General features: G+C 40.8%; 1 protein-coding gene across 1 annotated transcript in view; it reads right to left on the reverse strand.

Moving 5' to 3' along the window:
- Positions 1-20,401, reverse strand: part of NWD2 (NACHT and WD repeat domain containing 2) — a 309,581-nt gene that overhangs the window by 159,991 nt on the left and 129,189 nt on the right. Inside the window, exon 2 of the mRNA XM_029589587.1 lies at positions 14,125-14,213. Within this exon, the coding sequence (XP_029445447.1) occupies positions 14,125-14,213 (89 nt within the window). The remainder of the gene's footprint in view (positions 1-14,124; positions 14,214-20,401) is intronic.

Consider the following 20,401-nt stretch of genomic DNA (forward strand, 5'->3'; position numbering starts at 1 on the left):
GAGAGGGAGGAACTGGATCAGTTGGTCTCACCCCTAGGATCTCAGAAAAAAGAACGGAACATCCAGTTGAGCTCTTGGAATGGGATCCCAACAGATAGAGGAAGGACAATTCCTGTGGAGCCTATTCGAGTAATAGGGACCAGAGGAGGAAAAGACGGAGTTTCTCCCCTCAAATACAGAACCAGAGGAGCTGAAAACACCGGAACCAGAAATCATGGATCTCATAAGAGAAGAAGAGCCGATGGAGACACAGAACCCAGTCTGAGTAAGGGAAGCACAAACGGCTGAGGAAAGGTTTAGTTTGTTTTGTCGAACACTGATATTCAATTAATTCCTGACCTGGTGACTGTGGCTGACATTCTTTTTAGTTTACTTGAACCAAAGAGAAAAAAAAAAGCTCAGAAGAAAAGGAAAGAGATTAGATTCAACCACAAGAGGGTGATGCACTAGGGCAGACCCAGCTGGGAACTGCTCTAGATTAAACAAGTCAGCCAGAGAGATTGTGATTTAAACTTAAACTCACTTAAATTTGTGATTTAAACTTAATTTGTGATTTAAACTTAAACTCACTTAAATTAAACTTAAATTTAAACTATGGGCAGACTTAAAAAAAGATGGGGCATCCATTTTTATTGGAGTGGTTTACAGGCCTCCAAACCAAAAGGAAGAGCTGGACAGAGATCTGATTGAAGACTTCCACAGGATAGCAAAGAAAGGAGAAGTGGTGATCGTTGGAGACTTTAATATGCCAGATGTAGACTGGAGAATCCCATCTGCAGAATCTAAAAATAGTAGAGAAATAGTAGATGCCCTGCAAGTAGCTTTATTCAAACAAATGGTAATGGAACCCACGAGAGAAGGAGCTATACTCGACTTAGTGCTCACTAATGGAGATAATGTCTCAGACGTCCAGGTGGGTGCCCACCTCAGCACCAGTGATCATCAAACGGTATGGTTTAATATCACAAAAAGGACACGGAAAAGAAGCACAAAAACCCAAGTTTTGATGTTCAAAAACACAGACTTTGATGAAATGGGGAAGTACCTGGAGGAAGAACTAAAAGGCTGGGAAAACGAGAGAGATGTGGATCAACAGTGGACCAATCTAAAAGGAGCAATCACCAAGGCAACTAATCTATATGTTAGAAAAGTAAAGAAAAGCAAAAGAAAAATGAAACCTATCTGGTTCTCAAAGGAGGTGGCTGACAAAATAAAGGCTAAAAGAACAGCATTCAAGAAATATAAAAGATCCCAAAAGGAGGAACACAAAGAAGAATATCTGGTAGAACTGAGGGAGACGAAGAAATTAATCAAGATGGCAAAAAGTCAAGCGGAAGAGAGGATTGCCAAAGAGGTAAGAGTGGTAACAAAACATTTTTCAGATATATCAGTGAAAAGAGAAAAGTTCAAAATGGTATAGTGAAATTGAAAGGTGGAAAGGATCAATGCGTGGAGAGAGACGAAGAAATGGCAGAAATATTAAATGAATACTTCAGTTCTGTGTTCACTAAAGAGGACCCTGGAGAAGGACCGACACTAGTTAACAAGAAACTGGAGGGGAATGGAGTAGATGTAACTCCATTTACAGTAGAAAATGTATGGGAAGAGCTGGTGAAACTGAGGGTGGACAAAGCCATGGGGCCTGATGAAGTTCATCCCAGAATACTGAGGGAGCTCAGAGATGTGCTGGCAGGTCCGCTGTGTGACCTATTCAATAGATCCCTAGAAACGGGAGTGGTGCCGAATGATTGGAGGAGAGCGGTGGTGGTCCCGCTTCACAAGAGTGGGAACAGAGAAGAGGCTGGTAACTACAGACCGGTTAGCCTCACTTCAGTGGTGGGAAAAGTAATGGAGTCACTGTTGAAAGAGAGAATAGTGAACTATCTACAGTCGGGAGAATTGCTGGACCAGAGGCAGCATGGATTCACCATTGGAAGATCCTGTCAGACAAATCTGATTGACTTTTTTGACTGGGTAACCAAGGAATTGGATCGAGGAAGAGCACTCGATGTCATCTACTTGGATTTCAGCAAAGCTTTTGACACTGTCCCGCACAGGAGACTGGTGAATAAAATGAGAAGCTTAGGAGTGAGTGCTGAGGTGGTGGCCTGGATTGCAAACTGGTTGACGGACAGAAGACAATGTGTGATGGTAAATGGAACTCTCTCTGAAGAGAGAGCGGTTTTAAGCGGTGTACCGCAGGGATCGGTGTTGGGACCGGTCCTTTTCAATATCTTTGTGAGCGACATTGCGGAAGGGATAGAAGGTAAGGTATGTCTTTTTGCGGATGACACTAAGATCTGCAACAGAGTGGACACGCCGGAAGGAGTGGAGAGAATGAGACGGGATTTAAGGAAGATGGAAGAGTGGTCGAAGACATGGCAGCTGACATTCAATGCCAAGAAGTGCAAAGTCATGCATATGGGGAGTGGAAATCCGAATGAACTGTATTCGATGGGGGGAGAAAGGCTGATGTGCACGGAGCAGGAGAGAGACCTTGGGGTGATGGTGTCTAATGATCTGAAGTCGGCGAAACAATGTGACAAGGCGATAGCTAAAGCCAGAAGAATGCTGGGCTGCATAGAGAGAGGAATATCGAGTAAGAAAAGGGAAGTGATTATCCCCTTGTACAGGTCCTTGGTGAGACCTCACCTGGAGTATTGTGTTCAGTTCTGGAGACCGTATCTCCGAAGAGACAGAGACAAGATGGAGGCGGTCCAGAGAAGGGTGACCAAAAAGGTGGAAGGTCTTCATCAAATGACTTATGAGGAGAGATTGAAGAATCTAAATATGTACACCCTGGAGGAAAGGAGGAGCAGAGGTGATATGATACAGACTTTCAGATACTTGAAAGGTTTTAATGATCCAATGACAACGACAAACCTTTTCCATAGGAAAAAAATCAGCAGAACCAGGGGTCACGATTTGAAGCTCCAGGGAGGAAGATTCAGAACCAATGCCAGGAAGTATTTCTTCACGGAGAGGGTGGTGGATGCCTGGAATGCCCTTCCAAAGGAAGTGGTGAAGACCAGAACTGAAGGACTTCAAAGGGGCGTGGGATAAACACTGTGGATCCATAAAATTAAGAGGCCGTCAAAGAGTGGGTGGCTCGCCAGAATGACGGCTACTGCCTGGAGATAATACCCTTATTCAATAAACATACACATGGTTACTGTGACTCCAACATCACTCTAAGCTACAACAGCAAGAGGAATTGTGGAAAAAAGGATTCGCACTCACAAAGTGGGGAGTAGCTGGCTTGTTACGGCGGTTACTACCCCAAACCAAATAAGCCTGATACTTCACTTTCAATGCATATCCAGCATAGCTCTCTGCTTCAACGGTAGGGGAGAAGAAAAACTGATACTTCACGCATAGCTCTCTGCTTCAACGGCAGGGGAGAAGAAAAACTGATACTTCACGCATATCCAGCATAGCTCTCTGCTTCAACGGCAGGGGAGAAGAAAAACTGATACTTCACGCATATCCAGCATAGCTCTCTGCTTCAACGGCAGGGGAGAAGAAAAAAGGATTCGCACTCACAAAGCGGGGAGTAGCTGGCTTGTTACGGCGGTTACTACCCCAAACCAAATAAGCCTGATACTTCACTTTCAATGCATATCCTGCTTCAACCGCAGGGGAGAAGAAAAACTGATACTTCACGCATATCCAGCATAGCTCTCTGCTTCAACGGCAGGGGAGAAGAAAAACTGATACTACACGCATATCCAGCATAGCTCCCTGCTTCAACGGCAGGGGAGAAGAAAAACAACCAATAAGGGCTGAATAACACAGTCTGGGTAAAACAAATAAACATGGGTGTAGCTTGCTTATTGCGGCGGTTACTACCCCTACTACCCCTAACTAATCAAGCTTGATATTTCACTTGGTTGCAGCTCCATCACTGCTCTCTACATTAATGGTGGCGGTGGAAGAGAAATAGAACCAAAGAGCTAAGAGAAACAGATAAGTATGAGAAAAAAATGTGAAGCTTGCTGGGCAGACTGGATGGGCCGTTTGGTCTTCTTCTGCCGTCATTTCTATGTTTCATTTCTATGTTTCTATGTAAACTTGTGCTGGGAATGTTATTTTGCTATTACAATGCCAGCTAGAAAAACTGTGAGCTAAAAGGTGATTAAAATGCTATTCAGCTGTTTCAAGCCACCCAGAGAGACTGTGATTTAAACTTGTGCTGAGAATGTTTTTGTGCTACTCAAAGCCAGCCCGAGAAAGACCATGAGTTAAACTTGGCTGGACATGTTATTCAGTGGTGGCACACAATCAACCTGAGGAAATTCTAATTGGCTTGTGAATTTGAAATTTAAAAATGTTTCAGAGTTTTAATATCCTGCAGAGTGGAACTACCTGTTGAAGTACTGACTGTGTTCCAATCTACTGCAACCTTTCTATCAGCCTGAAGTGTGATGTATCAACCAGATACAGCACAGTGTATGCAAGAATTTTCTCTAAAATAGATTTTTCCATCTTCTGTATTTCACAGCAGACGAACCTGGCAAAATGCATGTCAAAGATGCAGATACTACTATCTTATATCAATAGTACATTAGAGTGCATGAATTTTCTCTGTGGAGAAAGGTGAATAGTGGCGTGTCCCAGGGATCTGTATTGAGACCACTGCTTTTTAACATATTTATAAATGACCTAGAGATGGGAACAACAAATTAAGTGATCAAATTTGCTGATGATACAAAATTATTCAAAGTTTTTAAATCACAAGACAACTGTGAAAAATTGCAAGAGGACCTTGTGAGACTGGGAAACTGGCCATCCAGATGGCAAATGACATTTAATGTGGACAAGTGCAAAGTGATGCATGTAAGGAAGAGCTACCCAAATTATAGGTATACAATGCAAAATTCCACATTGGTGTCACCACCCTGAAAATATCTAGGTGTCATCGTCAATAATATATTGAAATTACAATATTAAATGTCAAATGACAGTATCTTACTCCATGTCTATATTTAAGCCATGTGAGTGTAAAGTATTTAATGTATTGATCCACCTCAATTCTCTCTAAGACAAAGAGCATTGGGTGTCACCACCTTGCCAAGGCTGTTATATTTGATCAATAATCAACCACTGCAGGTCTTCAAACATATTATCCATTTGTTTACAAAGCAGATCCAGAGGAGCAGATAATTTTCCAGTAGAAATGCAACTCTGTTGTTCAATGAGATGAGTTTTTGCTGCACACTTAAGTCTTCCCCACATATAATAGATAGCATGAACACTGAATAACATATATCACAAACTGTGATTGACAATCAGTGTAATGATGCAACACATATGTGCATCTAGTTTTTTGTGTTTTTCCTGCTTTACATTTTGATTGGTCCAGTTTGGTCATATAATGATAAAGAAGACTTTGATTGGCTGATATGATCCTTGTGACCATTAGTTGAATTATATAAGCAGTGGAGGGGTGGGGAGTTGCATAATTTCAGGTGTAGCAGAGAAGTTGGGATATTCCATATACAAATCTGAGGATATATATTTGGGAAGGAGCCCCTGAAGCAGGGTTTAGGAGTATGCCAAAACACAGCTGTATTGAGCAATAAAGGAAAATTTTGAATTAAAGAAGGTAGAGAATTTGAAGTCCTTGAATTGGCTTGAGATGCTGTCATTCTTCATATGACTAAGTTTTTCAATTATATTTTGTATTATCTTTAAGTGACTATTTTAATATTCAATTTGGGTCCCTTTTTGATTCAGACTGAATTTATACATATTTTTTTTGCAAACACATGGACTATGATTATAACTGGTGTATGGCTTTAACGGCATGAAGACGTATCAGTGAATCACTGCCCTATATGACACACAATTCCGTTAAGTTTCAGGCTTATCAAAGTTTTATTTTGTATATTTTAGACAATGGCTTTTGTGATGACATCATAGAAAAAGGTTTCTTCTGACAACTCTCCCATGCAGATCACTGTTGTATAAACAATGCTGTAATATAGACCCGTGGATAACTATTACAATGGCAGCTAAACTATTCAACAGGTTGTTTGCAGTGATCTGTGGGATCTGTTTTGCAGCTCTGACCAGTTTTCAGGCAGCTCTATCAGAGATTTTTCTTGGTCTTCCAGATTTTACCCTGACTCCAACAGTTCCATGTAGCTTCCATTTCTTAACAATGCTTTTACCAGTTGAAATTGCTAGCTGCAAGCAATCAGTGTTATGGGAGTCTCTGTTTAGTGGACCCTTGGGCCGACCTGCTGGAGACGGGGAAAGATGGTCAAAGTCTCTAGTGAGCAGCAGGCCGGGAGGCAGATGTTCAGGCAGGACGTAGATGCTCTTCACCCTGGAAGCTGGTGTTCCCCCGGGAGGAGCCTGTAGGAGCCCAACCGCTGGGACTTAGGTGGCTTCACCCTTGGAAGCCGAAGCCCCCCCCCCGTGAGGAGCCCTTAGGGGCCCGGCTGCTGGGACTTAGGCGGGTTGTGGATCAGGACAGGTAACTGGGACCAGACTAGGACAGTAGCAATACTGTAACTGGGTTCGGGTTCTGGAACCAGACAGGAACTGTAGTAAGATTCGGGTACTGGAACCAGGCAGGAACTGTGGCAGGATTCGGGTACTGGAACCAGGCAGGAACTGTAGCAGGATTTGGGTACTGGAACCAGGCAGAAACAGTAGCAGACTCCGGGTACTGGGACCAGGCAGGAGCTGTAGCAGGATTCAGGTACTGGAACTAGGCAGGAACTGTAGCTGGATTCGGGTACTGGAACCAGGCAAGAACAGTAGCAGGCGTCAGGGGCCAACCCGGTACTGTAGCAGGCAGGCAGGAACCAGCAGGTACTGTAGCAAGCAAGCAGGAACCAGCAGGTACTGTAGCAGGAGCGGAGCGATGAAGCAAAGCAAGTCACTCCGGGGCACAGCGCAACAGGAAACCGGGAGGCTAACCCATTGCAAGGCAAAGACTGGATGGCCGCGGCCGGCTTATCAAGGCCACGGCGTCTGATGTCAGGAGTTGGGCGGAGTCACCACTGGCGGGAAACGGCCTAGAAAAGTGCCCAAGTGGCGTGCACGCGCGCCTAGGAGCCGGGCGTCCATGGGAGGGCTTGCATGGCGCATCCCCAGCTGGGATGCCGCAAACCAGGCCTCTGGAAGCGGGAGCAGGTCCGGGAACCCAGAGGTAAGGGCCTGGCCGCGGTGCTCGTGGCCAGAACCACAACACAGAGAGCTTATTTTTTTTTAGCCTTCCATTGCTTTGTAAGAATGAATTATCTTCATTTCAAATGCTCAGGCAATTGCTTAAAGGACTCCATGGTTGTTGAACAATCAGAGTCAGAAATATTGGTTAAATTGTGGAATTGTATTCATCTGACTAATTGAAGGCTCAACAAGTAAACCAATGATCAAGACCTTATTAACAACTTTTTAAAATAAAAATAGTAATTAATCAAGTGGAAGGGTATCCAAACTTTTGCACATGCCATATTCATTTTTATTATTTTCTATCTGTTCAAATCAGCAAATACATAGTAATTTTGCATTAAACATTGCAGAAAGATAATGAGGTAAATATTCAAAAGCCATTTAGATGGATAACTCACAAGATATCAGTCTAAATGGCTAATGCAGCATATTCAGCCACTTATCTGGCTAAATTATAGCCAGATAACTATTTTCAGAGCAGCACTGGAGGTGCTGGGAGCAGGGCTGCTGGAGAAGAAGAAAAAGGTATCACCAGGGATGGGTAGAGGCAGAGGGATGGGGATGGGTGCAGGAGTGAAACATTTTTCTTGTGAGTGTGAGGGAAAGAGGTAGGTTGAGCTCTATTTGAAGGTAAAATCAGTTTGGGGCACAGTTTCCAATTCCAGGCTAATTATTACTATTTTAAAAGATTTAGGGGTGTTAGGATACTCTGTATCACTTATATTATGCTTTAGGGGGAGGGAGGGAGGAGATGGGGCAGCTTATTTTATCCTTTATTTAGTAGATGACAACGCTACTTAGCCGGAAACTTTCTAAGATATCTGGTTAAGTAGCATGTTATCTGGCCACACAAGGCTGGATAACTAAAAAGCTAGCTGGCTATATTCAAACATACCCCCTCAATTATCAAAATGCGCTAAGGCGTTTTCGCATGTGTTAAGGGCTTATTGCATGCAAAAACACCTTGAACGCATGCGATAGTACCATATTGAATGGTGCAATACAAATCCAAAAAAGAGGAGGAGCAGGTTTGTGAAGCCTTATCGCATGGTTTTAACTACAACTTTTTCAGAAGTGTTAAACTGTGCGATAACTTGCATTATGGCTGTATCACCTGTTGTGATGTTGGTTTTGGTAGTTTGATGCTCTGAGAGAGAGAGAGAGAGAGAGAGAGACTAGCCATAATACCCTCACCTTAGATAGGTATTTATATCTCTGTGGGAGGCCCACCTAGTAACTCAAAGTGAGGTTTAGTTATTAGTGTAGGGGGTTAGGGGCCACTTTGACATTCAATGTGAGAAACACACCCAAAGATGAGATTTGTGCAATGTTCTCTCAACCTAGCTTGATGTTATCCAGGCAGAGAGTCCATCAAGCTAGGTTGAGAGAACACTGCACAAATCTCATCTTTGGGTGAATTTCCTCACTCCGAGGTTCATCAAATGTTCACAAGAGAGCACTGTTCTGTTCGTATGCCTCACATTGAATGTCAAAGTGGCCCCTAACCCCCTACACTAATACCTAAACCTCACCTCAATTTGCAGTAACTTAGCTGTTCGCATAGGTATTAGTGCAAATTGTGATAAACTCCCTATTACCATAAATCATGCCCCTTTTCCCATCATATGTGATATTTACCGCATTTTGATAAATCCAGGCCATAGCTGGTTAGGTTGCTTAGTTCTTTGGCTATATGCATGTGGATAACTTTAGGCTGGTATATTCAGCAGGACGATTCGGGGCAAGTTATCCAGCTAACCGGCCTACTGAATATTACCCCTGTTGTGTTTAACGTTGTATCATGTAGATGATGTGTCAGCTTGTGTTCACTTACAGATTCATTGAAACATACAATTTGACCATGGGTGCCTAAACCTTTGCTCATAACTATACTTAAGCAGACAATAGTAAAGCTTTAAATAAATGTATTTTCAGAATAACAGACTCCATTAACAAAAATTATTACCTATGAACTGATTTTCAAAAGCATTTGTCTGCTTAAAACTGGGCTTTAGATGTGTAAATGCACTTTACCCATGTAAGTGGGCTTTTGAAAATTGCTACAATTTATGTCATTGAATTGCCAATAGGTTTTACCCATGTTAAATGTACAATAATGCAGGTAAATGGCTTTTATTATTATTATTATTATTATTTATTTACTTTTATATACCGGTGTTCGATTTTACATATCACATCGGTTTACATTTAAATTTTTGAAAATTGCTACAATAGTATGCTACATTTACATGTGTAACTCCTTTGAAAATTCATCTGTATGGTTGGCTACTGGATATAGGTTATATCACAATACCCAGTCAGATCTATTCAACACTATAGTATTAAAAAACAATTTTAAGCAATTGTCAATGGACCACTTCCCTTAACATAATTCCTTTGCTATACCTTACATACAATCTCTCAAAACAACCCAGCTGAGCTCCTTTACAATGCACTGTATGTGTTAAATCCAAGTTTCATTTCACATTTGTGTCAGTAACAATGCTGTAAAATGCAATTATATCAAAATCTTTTGTTTAAATAACTTATCTTTGCAGTGAATGAAATACTATAAGTTCTTTTAGCCAGACATTTTCACAAATTGATGGCTTCTACGTTCCATGATTATACAAGGTCAGTCTCCTGACTTCCTCATGAGCCAGCAGGATTCAGTCTTATTATCACATCTCAAAATGTAAACCCTCATGAAGCCCACCAAAATAATGAAAAATAAATTGTTGCCTCTGAATTGGATTAGCAGCGACCAATCATTCTGCAAAAGGTTCAGCTAAAGATGCTGATTTCAAATGTATTCACTTTTTAGGTACAAAACTCAATCTTATCTCTCCATTTCCATAACCATTAAAGACAATATTATTGATACTATATCTCATTTCAAGATTATTAGCTCACACAGTTCAGATTTAAAGGGTCAATATTCTAAACTGCATTAAGCCTAATGCAGCATTAACGTGGTATAATCATAACTGATATAGATTAATGCTGTGTTAAGCTTAACACAATTCTGCATTAGTCTGCATTAATGTTAATGAAGAGCTAACATAATAAAACTATTAATGAGATGCATCATATCAAAATGCAACTAAAGTAGATCATTAATATTAGAAAGGGGTTAAAACAAATCACATAAAACTATGTGATTTTCATTAACCTGCCGGTAAGGCAAAACATGTAGCCACACCTCTCCAAGGTGTGGCTACATTTTTGTGTTATCCTCTGGGGACTGCTGTATGTGTAAAACTCTGTGTAGTTACTCTCTCCTTTTGAAGACTGGGCTAATCAACCTCACTCTCTCTCTTTCTGGCAGAAGTAGACTCCTTGGATCATACAACCTTCCACTTCTGTGGCCTCTAGACAGGATCCCTCCCCTTACCTATTCCAGGGGAAAATGATAGCATTAGGTCAACTGGCACCATTTTGAATGGCAGACCAATAGGAGAGAAGGCAGGAATGATCTCCTGCCCCCATCAACTAGAACAGTGGCCAATGGGTAAGTAGTTGATGGAGTCTGAATGGCCTGTTCTTCCTCCTATCTTCTGTTGGGGATAAGGAGCAGGGTAATTGACCGGAGAGGGGGCTTGCTTGTGCTGGGGGTGCGGGGAGTGAGAAGGGAGACCTGCATCTGCTGGATAGGAAGAAGGGAGTGAAGTTGGTCTAGGAGAAGGTCTGCTTCTATTGTGGGGGAAGGGTAACTGGCTTCGGAGAGATCTGCTTCTGCCAATGGGGGGGAGGCAGCTGTGTAACACATTAGTGTTATCTGCTGCAAAACACTGGGTGTAATGCCCATTAGTTTGACATGGTGTTTTGCAGGAGATAATGCCAAGGCATATTAAAGGACACTGTTATACTGGCTTCTATAAGCCTGATATAAAAAAGATCTAGGTGCCTAACTTTGGGGGTCAGTTTTCAAAATGCGGTAAGGCGTTTTCACATGCGTTAAGGGCTTATCGCATGCGAAAACGTGTTTACCGCACCATATCGTATGGTGCGATGCAAATTCCAAAAATGGAGGAGTGGGCTAGGCTCCCTGTGAAGAGTATTGCACAGCCATAAAGCAGATATTTAGCTACACCTTTTTCAAATGTGTTAGGTGGTGTGATCCTGTGGAAAGGGTTTATCTCCATTCAGAGGATTTGAAGGCTCTAGAACGAGAGAGAGAGAGAGAGAGAGAGAGAGAGAGAGAGAGAGCGAGAGCGAGAGCGAGAGCGAGAGCGAGAGAGAGAGAGAGAGAGAGAGATTGGCCATAATAGCATATCCTGTAGATAGGTATTTGTATCCCTAGGATAGGCCCACCTAGTAACTCGAGGTGGGGATTAGGTAAGAGTGTAGGGGGTTAGGGGCCGCTTTCACATTGTACATGAGACGTACGAACAGAACAGTGGTCTCTTGTGAAGATTAGCTGGGCTTCGGAGTGAGGAAACTCACTCCAAGATGAGATTTGGGCAAGGGTCTCTCAACCTAGCTTGATGGACACATCAAGCTAGGTTGAGAGACCCTTGCCCAAATCTCATCTTGGAGTGAGTTTCCTCACTCCGAAGGCCAGCCACTGCTGATACTGTTGTGCCTTTACGGTGCCTTGGGCTATTCATACCACTTTTCGTGCCACTTTGACACAGCCTTGGTGCCTTGGAGTGCTCTTCCACCTTCTGATGACGTTTACCCACAAGTTTCTTTAAAATTCATTAGAAAACACCCAAATTTGGAGCCCACAATAGACTGCATTACTTTCCTCGTTGACTTTAAAGGGAAATGAATAAATGAATCAATGGAACAAATAAAAAGGAATTTTTTTTTTCGTTTGAAACGAACCAAACAAATTTTGGTGACCTATGAAAGAAATGTTTGAGTCTGCATATCCCTACAATTCAGCTTATAGAGATGGAGCTATTTTGCATATTATTGAACCAGAGTTGTAGTAACCAAACTAGTCTCAGAGAAAATTGGATTCTTTTTAGGTTGTGATGCCATTTGTTAGACCAACATAAGAACAATTTAAAGATGTAGTCTCACATGAGTTTTTGAGACCACGTGGGTCTTTTTTTCAGATGCTTACTAATTATGTAACTGTTGACAAATTGTCTCCTATCAGTATAAACCCATCCAATAGGAAAGCTGATAAATGTCAGACTCTTCCAAAGAAAAAAATAACAGACTTGTGAGATCACCATTTCTGTGTATGTGTATGTCCGTGTGTCCCCACCTAATAACGTTTATGTTTCCTGTGCTAGCCCTATTAAATTTCAGGATATCAGGGGTTCCGAGCGGATACTGACAGGGGTATTTTTCGTAGATGTGCAGTCACAATCACATATATGCACCCTGGAAAGCGGGCTCCATTAGTTCTTATTACTACTCCTACTACTTATCATTATTAACTTCTTGTTATTCTTACTCTTGTTACTTCTTTTAAAATGTAAATAAGCAGTAAATATGCAGAAAAAAATTAAAGAAAGCACAGTTACTTCAATCAGCCTATATGGATATCACACGTATACAATATATTCAATAAATATGATATCACAGGTAGATAGCATTTTCTCCATGTTATCTATATTATATATCAGAGTTCTTTTTCTCCAAAGCATATACTGTATATAACTATAAAGCTCAGTAAAAATAAGATGGAAAAATCTATTGGCATGACAAGATACTTTCCCTAAATTGATAATAGTTTCACGAGAAACCTAGAATAAAATACATATATACAATGATGGGAAATATTATTGAGTAAAAGAAATAAACTTAGATTTGCTTTGTTTTTCTTTAAGTAAGCCCAGTTTTAAATTAAGATCACTGTGAGGTCCATATTCAATATGCCATTCAGTGGACAAGTTATCTGACTAAAGTTAGCCGGATAACTTGTCCCAGATATTCAGAAGGATAAACGCCCAGCTGAATATACTTAGCTAAATTATCCAGCTACCTCTTTCTAGATAATTTTAAACCTATCCCACCATCTTTTGAAAATGGCTAGTTTGGTCTAAACGTATCCGATCAAGAGGTGCTAGGTTAGACAAGAAAAAAGGAAAGGGAAGGGACCTGTAGTCCAAATCTTCCCCCCATCGTTTAAAACTGCTGTGGTCAGCATGTCGCGCCCCTTCCACCCAATAACTTTTAAATTTCGATATGAATCCGGCTCCCCTCCCACCTGGAGTCTCAATAGGCTGGACCGTACCCCGTACCACCGGATCCCTTCAATCCAACTCCACACTAAAAACCAGTCCTGCCGTGAGCGAGGTATAAATTCACCCGCTCCCAGCTCTCCAGCTGGAAATGCTGGATGTGTCCAACTGCGGGAGGTTTATGCTTCCAGCTCTTCTGTCAGAAGGAGCGCCGAAGAGCCGGGAGCGTGTGGGTTTAGTTCTTGCTCCTGGCAGGGAATTTCTTTTAGTATCGGGGGAGTGGAATTGGGGGGGGGGGGCAGGGGGTGTGGCCCGGCCTATTGAGGCTGCAAGTGGGTAGGAGGGACCAGGAGGAGGAAACAGGATTCAAATCTAAATGTTAATGGATGGGGGCACACGACCGACCTGCTGACCACAGCAGTTTTAAATATTTTAGAAGGGGTTTAGGATGGGGGTACATGGCCCACTATGGCCATGAACGAAATTTGATTCAGGCTACAGGTCCATTTACTTTTTTTTTTTTCCCTGTCTGACAGCACTACTGAACTAGATCTCTTTTAAAGATATCTGGTTAATTAGGAAGTTATCTGGCCACAAATGGCCGGATAACTTAGCTGGATAGATTTGAAATTCAGTTATTAGCTGAATAATAATTCCTCCCCGGAATACCCCAGAATGCCTCTTTTTTTTAGCCAGTTTTGTAGTTACAAGAGTAGTTATAAATTGATATAAACAATATTAAAAAAAAAAAAAGATGTGGTTAAATGTCTGTCCGAAATGAACCCAGAATATCTACCTGAAATTCCAGGCCATAGTTTTCTCTGCAGAATTCTCTTAGTTTTGGATAAACATGTTCCCTTAATGCACTTCTTTCTGCCTCCGTATCTGTAATTGAAAAAAGCAAAAACATTATCTTATTAAGAATTTTAGCACTTGAATTCTGTATACTACTAGTGCCTAAAAGCTCAATAGTGAATGTAGAGTCCCAAAGTTGTGCTGGATAGATAGAATTATATAGTTTTAGTTCACAGTTAATTGTTCATAAAGTATTTCAGAAAATCCTGGTAAAACTGTTATACTTGTTAACAGTAGGACGTTTAGTCCAGTGTTTCTCAACACATTTCTGGGTGCCTTACCCCTTACCACGCAACCATTAGTCTGGTCATCAGAATAGTCACAATAAATATGCACAAAATGTAATTGTGTGAACTGGATCGAAGTGAGGTTGTTGTATGCAAATATAGCTTTTGCATGTTCACTGTGGGTATCCTGAAAATGAGACTATTTGGGGTGTGGGGGAGGGGGAAGCGAAAGGCTGCTAGGATGAGCTCTATTGGGGCATGAACAAGTACATACATTGAACAGATGCCAAGCTTTTTCTAATACCTGCTCCAGTCTTTGAAGTTCCATAAAAGTGTAAAAATATAAAAATAAAACAATCTACGTATCTCAGAAAAAGAGAGAATATTGAATAACATTCAATGCAAGTTTCCAAATTGTATTTGAGCATAAATTAAACGGCAATTTTCTGCAGGATTTACTTCTGCCTCATACAGTGTATTGCTGCTGAGTGACTCAAAATCCCTGTATTGCATTAATTTCTGTCATTCACCTTTAATGGCATGATGAATAATTAAGCTGGAATGAAGTAATTAGAATGGATGGCAGATGACTTGACTTAACTAAGTAAAACCAAACCTGCTTTCCACTGACAGCAGATATGGGACTCTGAGAAACAGACCACCCTGCGCTGCTGATACATTTTAACCATCTGCTTTTCTGAGAAATTACTACACGTTTCTACTTAACATTCCTGTTCACTGCTTGAGGGTTAAATATTTCGGGAGGAGAATGAGAAATATGCCAGCAGTTAGTATTGATTATATTCTATGACAGCAGATGTCACTAGGCAGGGTAAACATGATGGTCTTTGCCATCAAGATGTAGTTGTCTGCTAGAGAATGGCAAATAAGCTCAAGGGGATTAGAGTTTCTCTAAACTGCGTAACACAGGTCAGGCAGTTTGGGTTCTTCTGCCTAAAAAATACATCTTGAAAATGCAGCACTAAAATGTCTCAATTTACATCGAACTGTAATCTAAACTGTAAAACAGTTATGGCCCAGAGAAAACGAAGAGCAGTATTCAGTCTTTTAAGAATACATTTCGAAGGCTTGCATGCCTTTTGTGTGGGTAGATCAGCCCTAGCTGGTTAAGTGGATATTTATCTGTCTGTGGACACATGTATTTTTGTAATGCACATACTCATAGCCGCACAGAAAACAAGCATTCTAGAGGGACGTTTCATAGATGTGGTTAGAAACCACTTGCATGCACACAATTTAAAAAAATGTATGCAAGCAGGTTAAACACTAGCATTTTAGGTGGTGGAAGAATCCATGCAGAGTTTTAACCATGCAACAAAATGATCTTCCAACACAGTGTATGCAGACGCCTGGTGTTTTAAAGCTGGCTGGATTTGTGCTGGCTGAAAAGTATGCACATAGATTGGCAGTTTTACCCTATAATGTATACACAACAAACTGTTTATTTACAGTGTGAAATGAATCGAGGTAAAAAGACATCTACCACTATGAGTGTTTTCTAACCCTTTTCTATCAGGTTTTTTTTTTTTTTTGGTTTCTAAAACTGTAAAATGGCAGACAGAGAACTGAAAGTTCATTAAGATTTTCCTGCTCCATTCGTATGTAGCTTGCAGACTTAGATAAATTGCCAAGTTAGCAGTGTTAGCAGGGATAGGAGTAAGCACACAGATGCTCTGGACTGATAATCAGCTGAGGGCAGAAATCATCGCCCTGGACTGAATCAGGTCCCCTGAAGGAAAGGCCCTCACTATACCCTTCCATTTTACAATCTGTCTTACAGAGTTTTATTTGCATTCACAGCGTTAACTTCCTGTCTTTCACAAGTATTCATTCAGTCATATCTTCCATGCTCAGACTTGTCCTCCATATGATTCGTTGTTTATACCTGCTTTGAAAGTATGACTGTGAAGCGTCAATTAAGTGGAAATAAATAGATAAATATTGTGTTCTCTATATGTATGCAAACCCTTTGACACATTTACACCTCTCCTATAATCAGACGCACAGTGCAAATCCCTGGCACCGTAGGGGTATTAAAGGACACAAACACTATTGGAAAACTGCATGACTACAACTGCAAGGATAACTTATTTATGCTGACAACCTATAGCACTTTTAATTTCTGCTACATACGATCATTTCTCAGTCATACAAGCTTACGCACCTGCACACATTTTCCCGTTCCTCTTTCTTGTCACACAACACCAGATCAAGTTTCCTTACTATGATGTCCACATGTTAAGACAGAGCCTCCCCCACCCTCCAACATAAAATCCACTCTGCTGTTCATCCTCTCTGTCATGATCTGTGCCCTCACTTGTTCTCAGCCCTCTTCCTTACCTCACTACTCAGACTCCTAAGCACACTCTCTGCAGTCATACTTCTAGCATTCCTGTGTGCACCCTACCAGGCTCCATTTACTTCATTCTAACACACTGTCACGCCCCTCTTGCAAATCTTAATGCTGAAACTGACAACACTGGAGATAAAGACCAACATAAACTCAGCCACCCAAAGACCAAACAATAGGGAAGGAAACAAAAAGCACAAGACACTGCACTCAGCTCTCCTGCCAAATCTCCTTCTCTGTTACCTGATTCAGTGCCCCTGTACCCATATCCAATTCTTCTCGCTCTGTCCACACAGCATTCTGGCCGATGCAGAAAAGTGTGCTCTGAGCGCTCTGCGCGCACTGTTATCCCCCGTTTGGCCGCGTGTTTTCGACGCGCTATTTTTACTTTCACAAATTAACGCCTGCCAAAGGCAGGAGTTAATTTTGGCCAGCACCGGGAAAGTGTACAGAAAAGCAGAAAAAACTGCTTTTCTGTACACCCTCCGATATTAAGTCGGAAGCCCCAAAAATAAAAAAAAATTAAAAATTAAAAAAAAAATTAAAAATCTGCTCGCGGCCTGCGGGTTGGAAGACAGACGCTCAATTTTGCCGGCGTCCATTTTCCGAACCCATGGTTGTCATCGGGTTCGAGAACCGATGCCGGTAAAATTAAGCCGCTGCTTTTATCAAAAAGGAGGCACTAGGGACATGCAAGTATCCCTAGCGCCTCCTTTTACCGCGGGCCCTAATTTGCATATGGGCCGATACTGAATTGCGTGCCCAGGACACTGGCCTATGCGCGCGTCGGGAGAGCCGGCGCTTGCCGGCTCTCCCGCGACTTTTACTGTATTGGCCCGATTGATGATCAGAGTATAGGAGAGCCTGCATTTTAGTTTAACAGTAATATTTGTCAACAATTACAGTTTTTCCATTTTCATCTCAAGGTCCACCTATTTTTTACAGGCTATAACATTAATAGCTAAATAAATGTGATACACCTTGCCATATTATTACGTAATAAGTGAAATCTCTACCATCAAAGTAAATTCCTCATTAGCCAGTTTCAAGGACAGCTCTTTTAAACAAAGTGACAGAACTGGAACTCAGTTGTCTAGAACTAGACTTCTTACTCTGTGGGGGATTGAGCAGCTATAAAATTTCTACATATTTAGGACAGGCTCATTTGCTGGGTGTATTGCAAACTTAGCTGTTTGCTACAGCATTGCCATCAGATTATAAGGACTATTTTCTCAATGTGTTAATTCAGGACCCTCTTCTAGAAACTAATGTGTTAATATACTTTTCTTTGCTAATAGGAATGATTCCCTTAAAATTCATTTAAACTGTTTCCTTCCAGGACCCAGTGATGCCAAATTCTTAAAAACATCTCAAAAGATAATGTCAATCTACAGTTTGAAATTTTCCTAGATATAAAATAATACTATTCAAAAACATTTAAATTTAGAACAGAGCTAGAAGCTCTGCATTAAAGTCAGCTTTGTCCATCTTACATTTAACACATTTTGTAACTTTTTCTTTGAACACACAAGCTCCATGAAGATATCTATGACTTAGAAATTTGAACTGCTCTTTAAAATCATTTATATGCAATCTGCCTAGTACAGTTTGTCTGCTGTAGGCAGAATATGCATGTTTTAAATAAATAAAATGCTGTATTTTGTATTTTCTTATCATGATATTTACATGTTTTAGGCATGAAAAAATCAAATGTACCTCTCTGTCTTGTCTCTGTTTATTGAATAAAGCATTCTTACAAACATTCTCTTGTCAGTATCCTTATGGCTAATAATAAAGCAAGCGTGATCATTTTCATTTAGCTCCTTCAGCAAAGAAGTTATCAATTTTTCTTCCATCCAAAAATGTAAAGATCTTCCACAAACGTTTCTTCATATTTCACATGTAAAGAGGTACAGAATTCATTATTATTGTTTATGCCACATCATTGTTTTAATACCTGAAAAGCTTCCACTACTTTATCCTGTTTCAGAATTAAATGAGATAGAAGTTAAGCCTTTACTCTTCCATTGCTGACATACACCATGAATGCCTAGCATAATATCCAAATTACAATGCATCAGGAGACAGCATAAAACCCCTCTGCTTCTTAACATAAGGCATCTTCCATGCTTTTCTCAATGAAGTTATGATTACGCTCTTTTAGGTTCCTCTTTACATAAATATATTTCAGATCCACAGGATATACTCTCTCTTGGTCAAAGGTTAAAAAGGTAAATTGTTGACCATGATATGGTGGGTCTTCTACATACCTTACTATGGGCCTCATTTACTAAGCATTAGTAAATCAGGCCCTATACTTGCTAAGCAGTAAAGTTGAGACAACATGTAAATTGTAAAATGCCCTTTTGATATGACTCTTGCACCAAGGATGTATCTCCAGGAGTCTGTGCCCAGGAGGGAAGAGTTAGGACAGCCATTATAGTGGATGATTTGATCATTAGGAAGGTAGATAGCTGAGTGGATGGTGGTCATGAGGATCACTTGGTAACTTGCCTGCCTGGTGCGAAGGTAGCGGACCTCAGGCACTACCTACATAAGATTTTAGAAAGTGCTGGGGGGGGGGCATCTGTCATGGTACATGTGGGTAACAGTGATATAGGAAGGTCCAGGAGGAAGGTTTGAGGCTAAATTTAGGCTCTTAGGCCTAGATTTACTAAGCAACGATAAAGTAATAATGTGCAATAAACAGCTTTTTACATGCCTTAAATGTGGTTTATCGCATGATATTGACATATTGTGGCTCTATCACGTGATAACGCACAATATTCCAAAGATTTCATCTCGTTATGGAGTCATTAAAACAGTAGCAGATTATGTGGAACTGCAGATGGATCTTGTGAGACTAGGAGTCTGGACAATTGAATGGCAGATTAAATTTAACGTGGACAAATAGAAATTACTGCATGCAGGGAATAATAATCCCAACTATAGATACATGTTGCTGGCTTCTTTCTTAGAAGTCACCACCCAGGAATAGGACCTTATAGTCCTTGTGGACAATTCATTGAAATCTTCAACTGAGTGTTTGGTGGGGTCAAAAAAGAAAATAGAGTATTAGGAATTATTTGGAAAAGAATAGAAAACAAAACTGAATATATGCCTTTGTATAGACCCATGGTGTGATCACATTTTGTGTGCAGTTCTGGTCACTCCATCTCAAAAAGACATAGCAGATATAGAAAAGATACAGAGACGGGTGATGGGATGGAAAATCTCCCTTATTGAGAAAGACAAAATAGATTAGGACTCTTTAGCTTGGAGAAGAGAAGACTGAGAGGGAATATGATTGAAATTTTTTAAATCATGAGTGGAGTGGAAGGGGTTAATCGGGAACATACTTTATTCTTTCAAGCAACACTAGGATTAGGGGAAATAACATGAAACTAGCTCCTGGCAGATTGAAAACAAATTGGAAGTATTTTTTGACTCGCACACAATAAAGCTATGGAGTCTGTTGCCAGAGGAGGCGGTCAAAGCAACTAACATAATGGAGTTCAAAAGAGGATTGGAGAAACACAGAAACATGATGGGAGAAAAAGACCATATAGCACATTCAGTCTGCCTACTCTTCTAATTAATTTAGCATTATAATTCTCATC

This window comes from Rhinatrema bivittatum, chromosome 1 (assembly GCF_901001135.1).
Source record: "Rhinatrema bivittatum chromosome 1, aRhiBiv1.1, whole genome shotgun sequence".
In the NCBI taxonomy this organism is placed as follows: Eukaryota; Metazoa; Chordata; class Amphibia; order Gymnophiona; family Rhinatrematidae; genus Rhinatrema; species Rhinatrema bivittatum.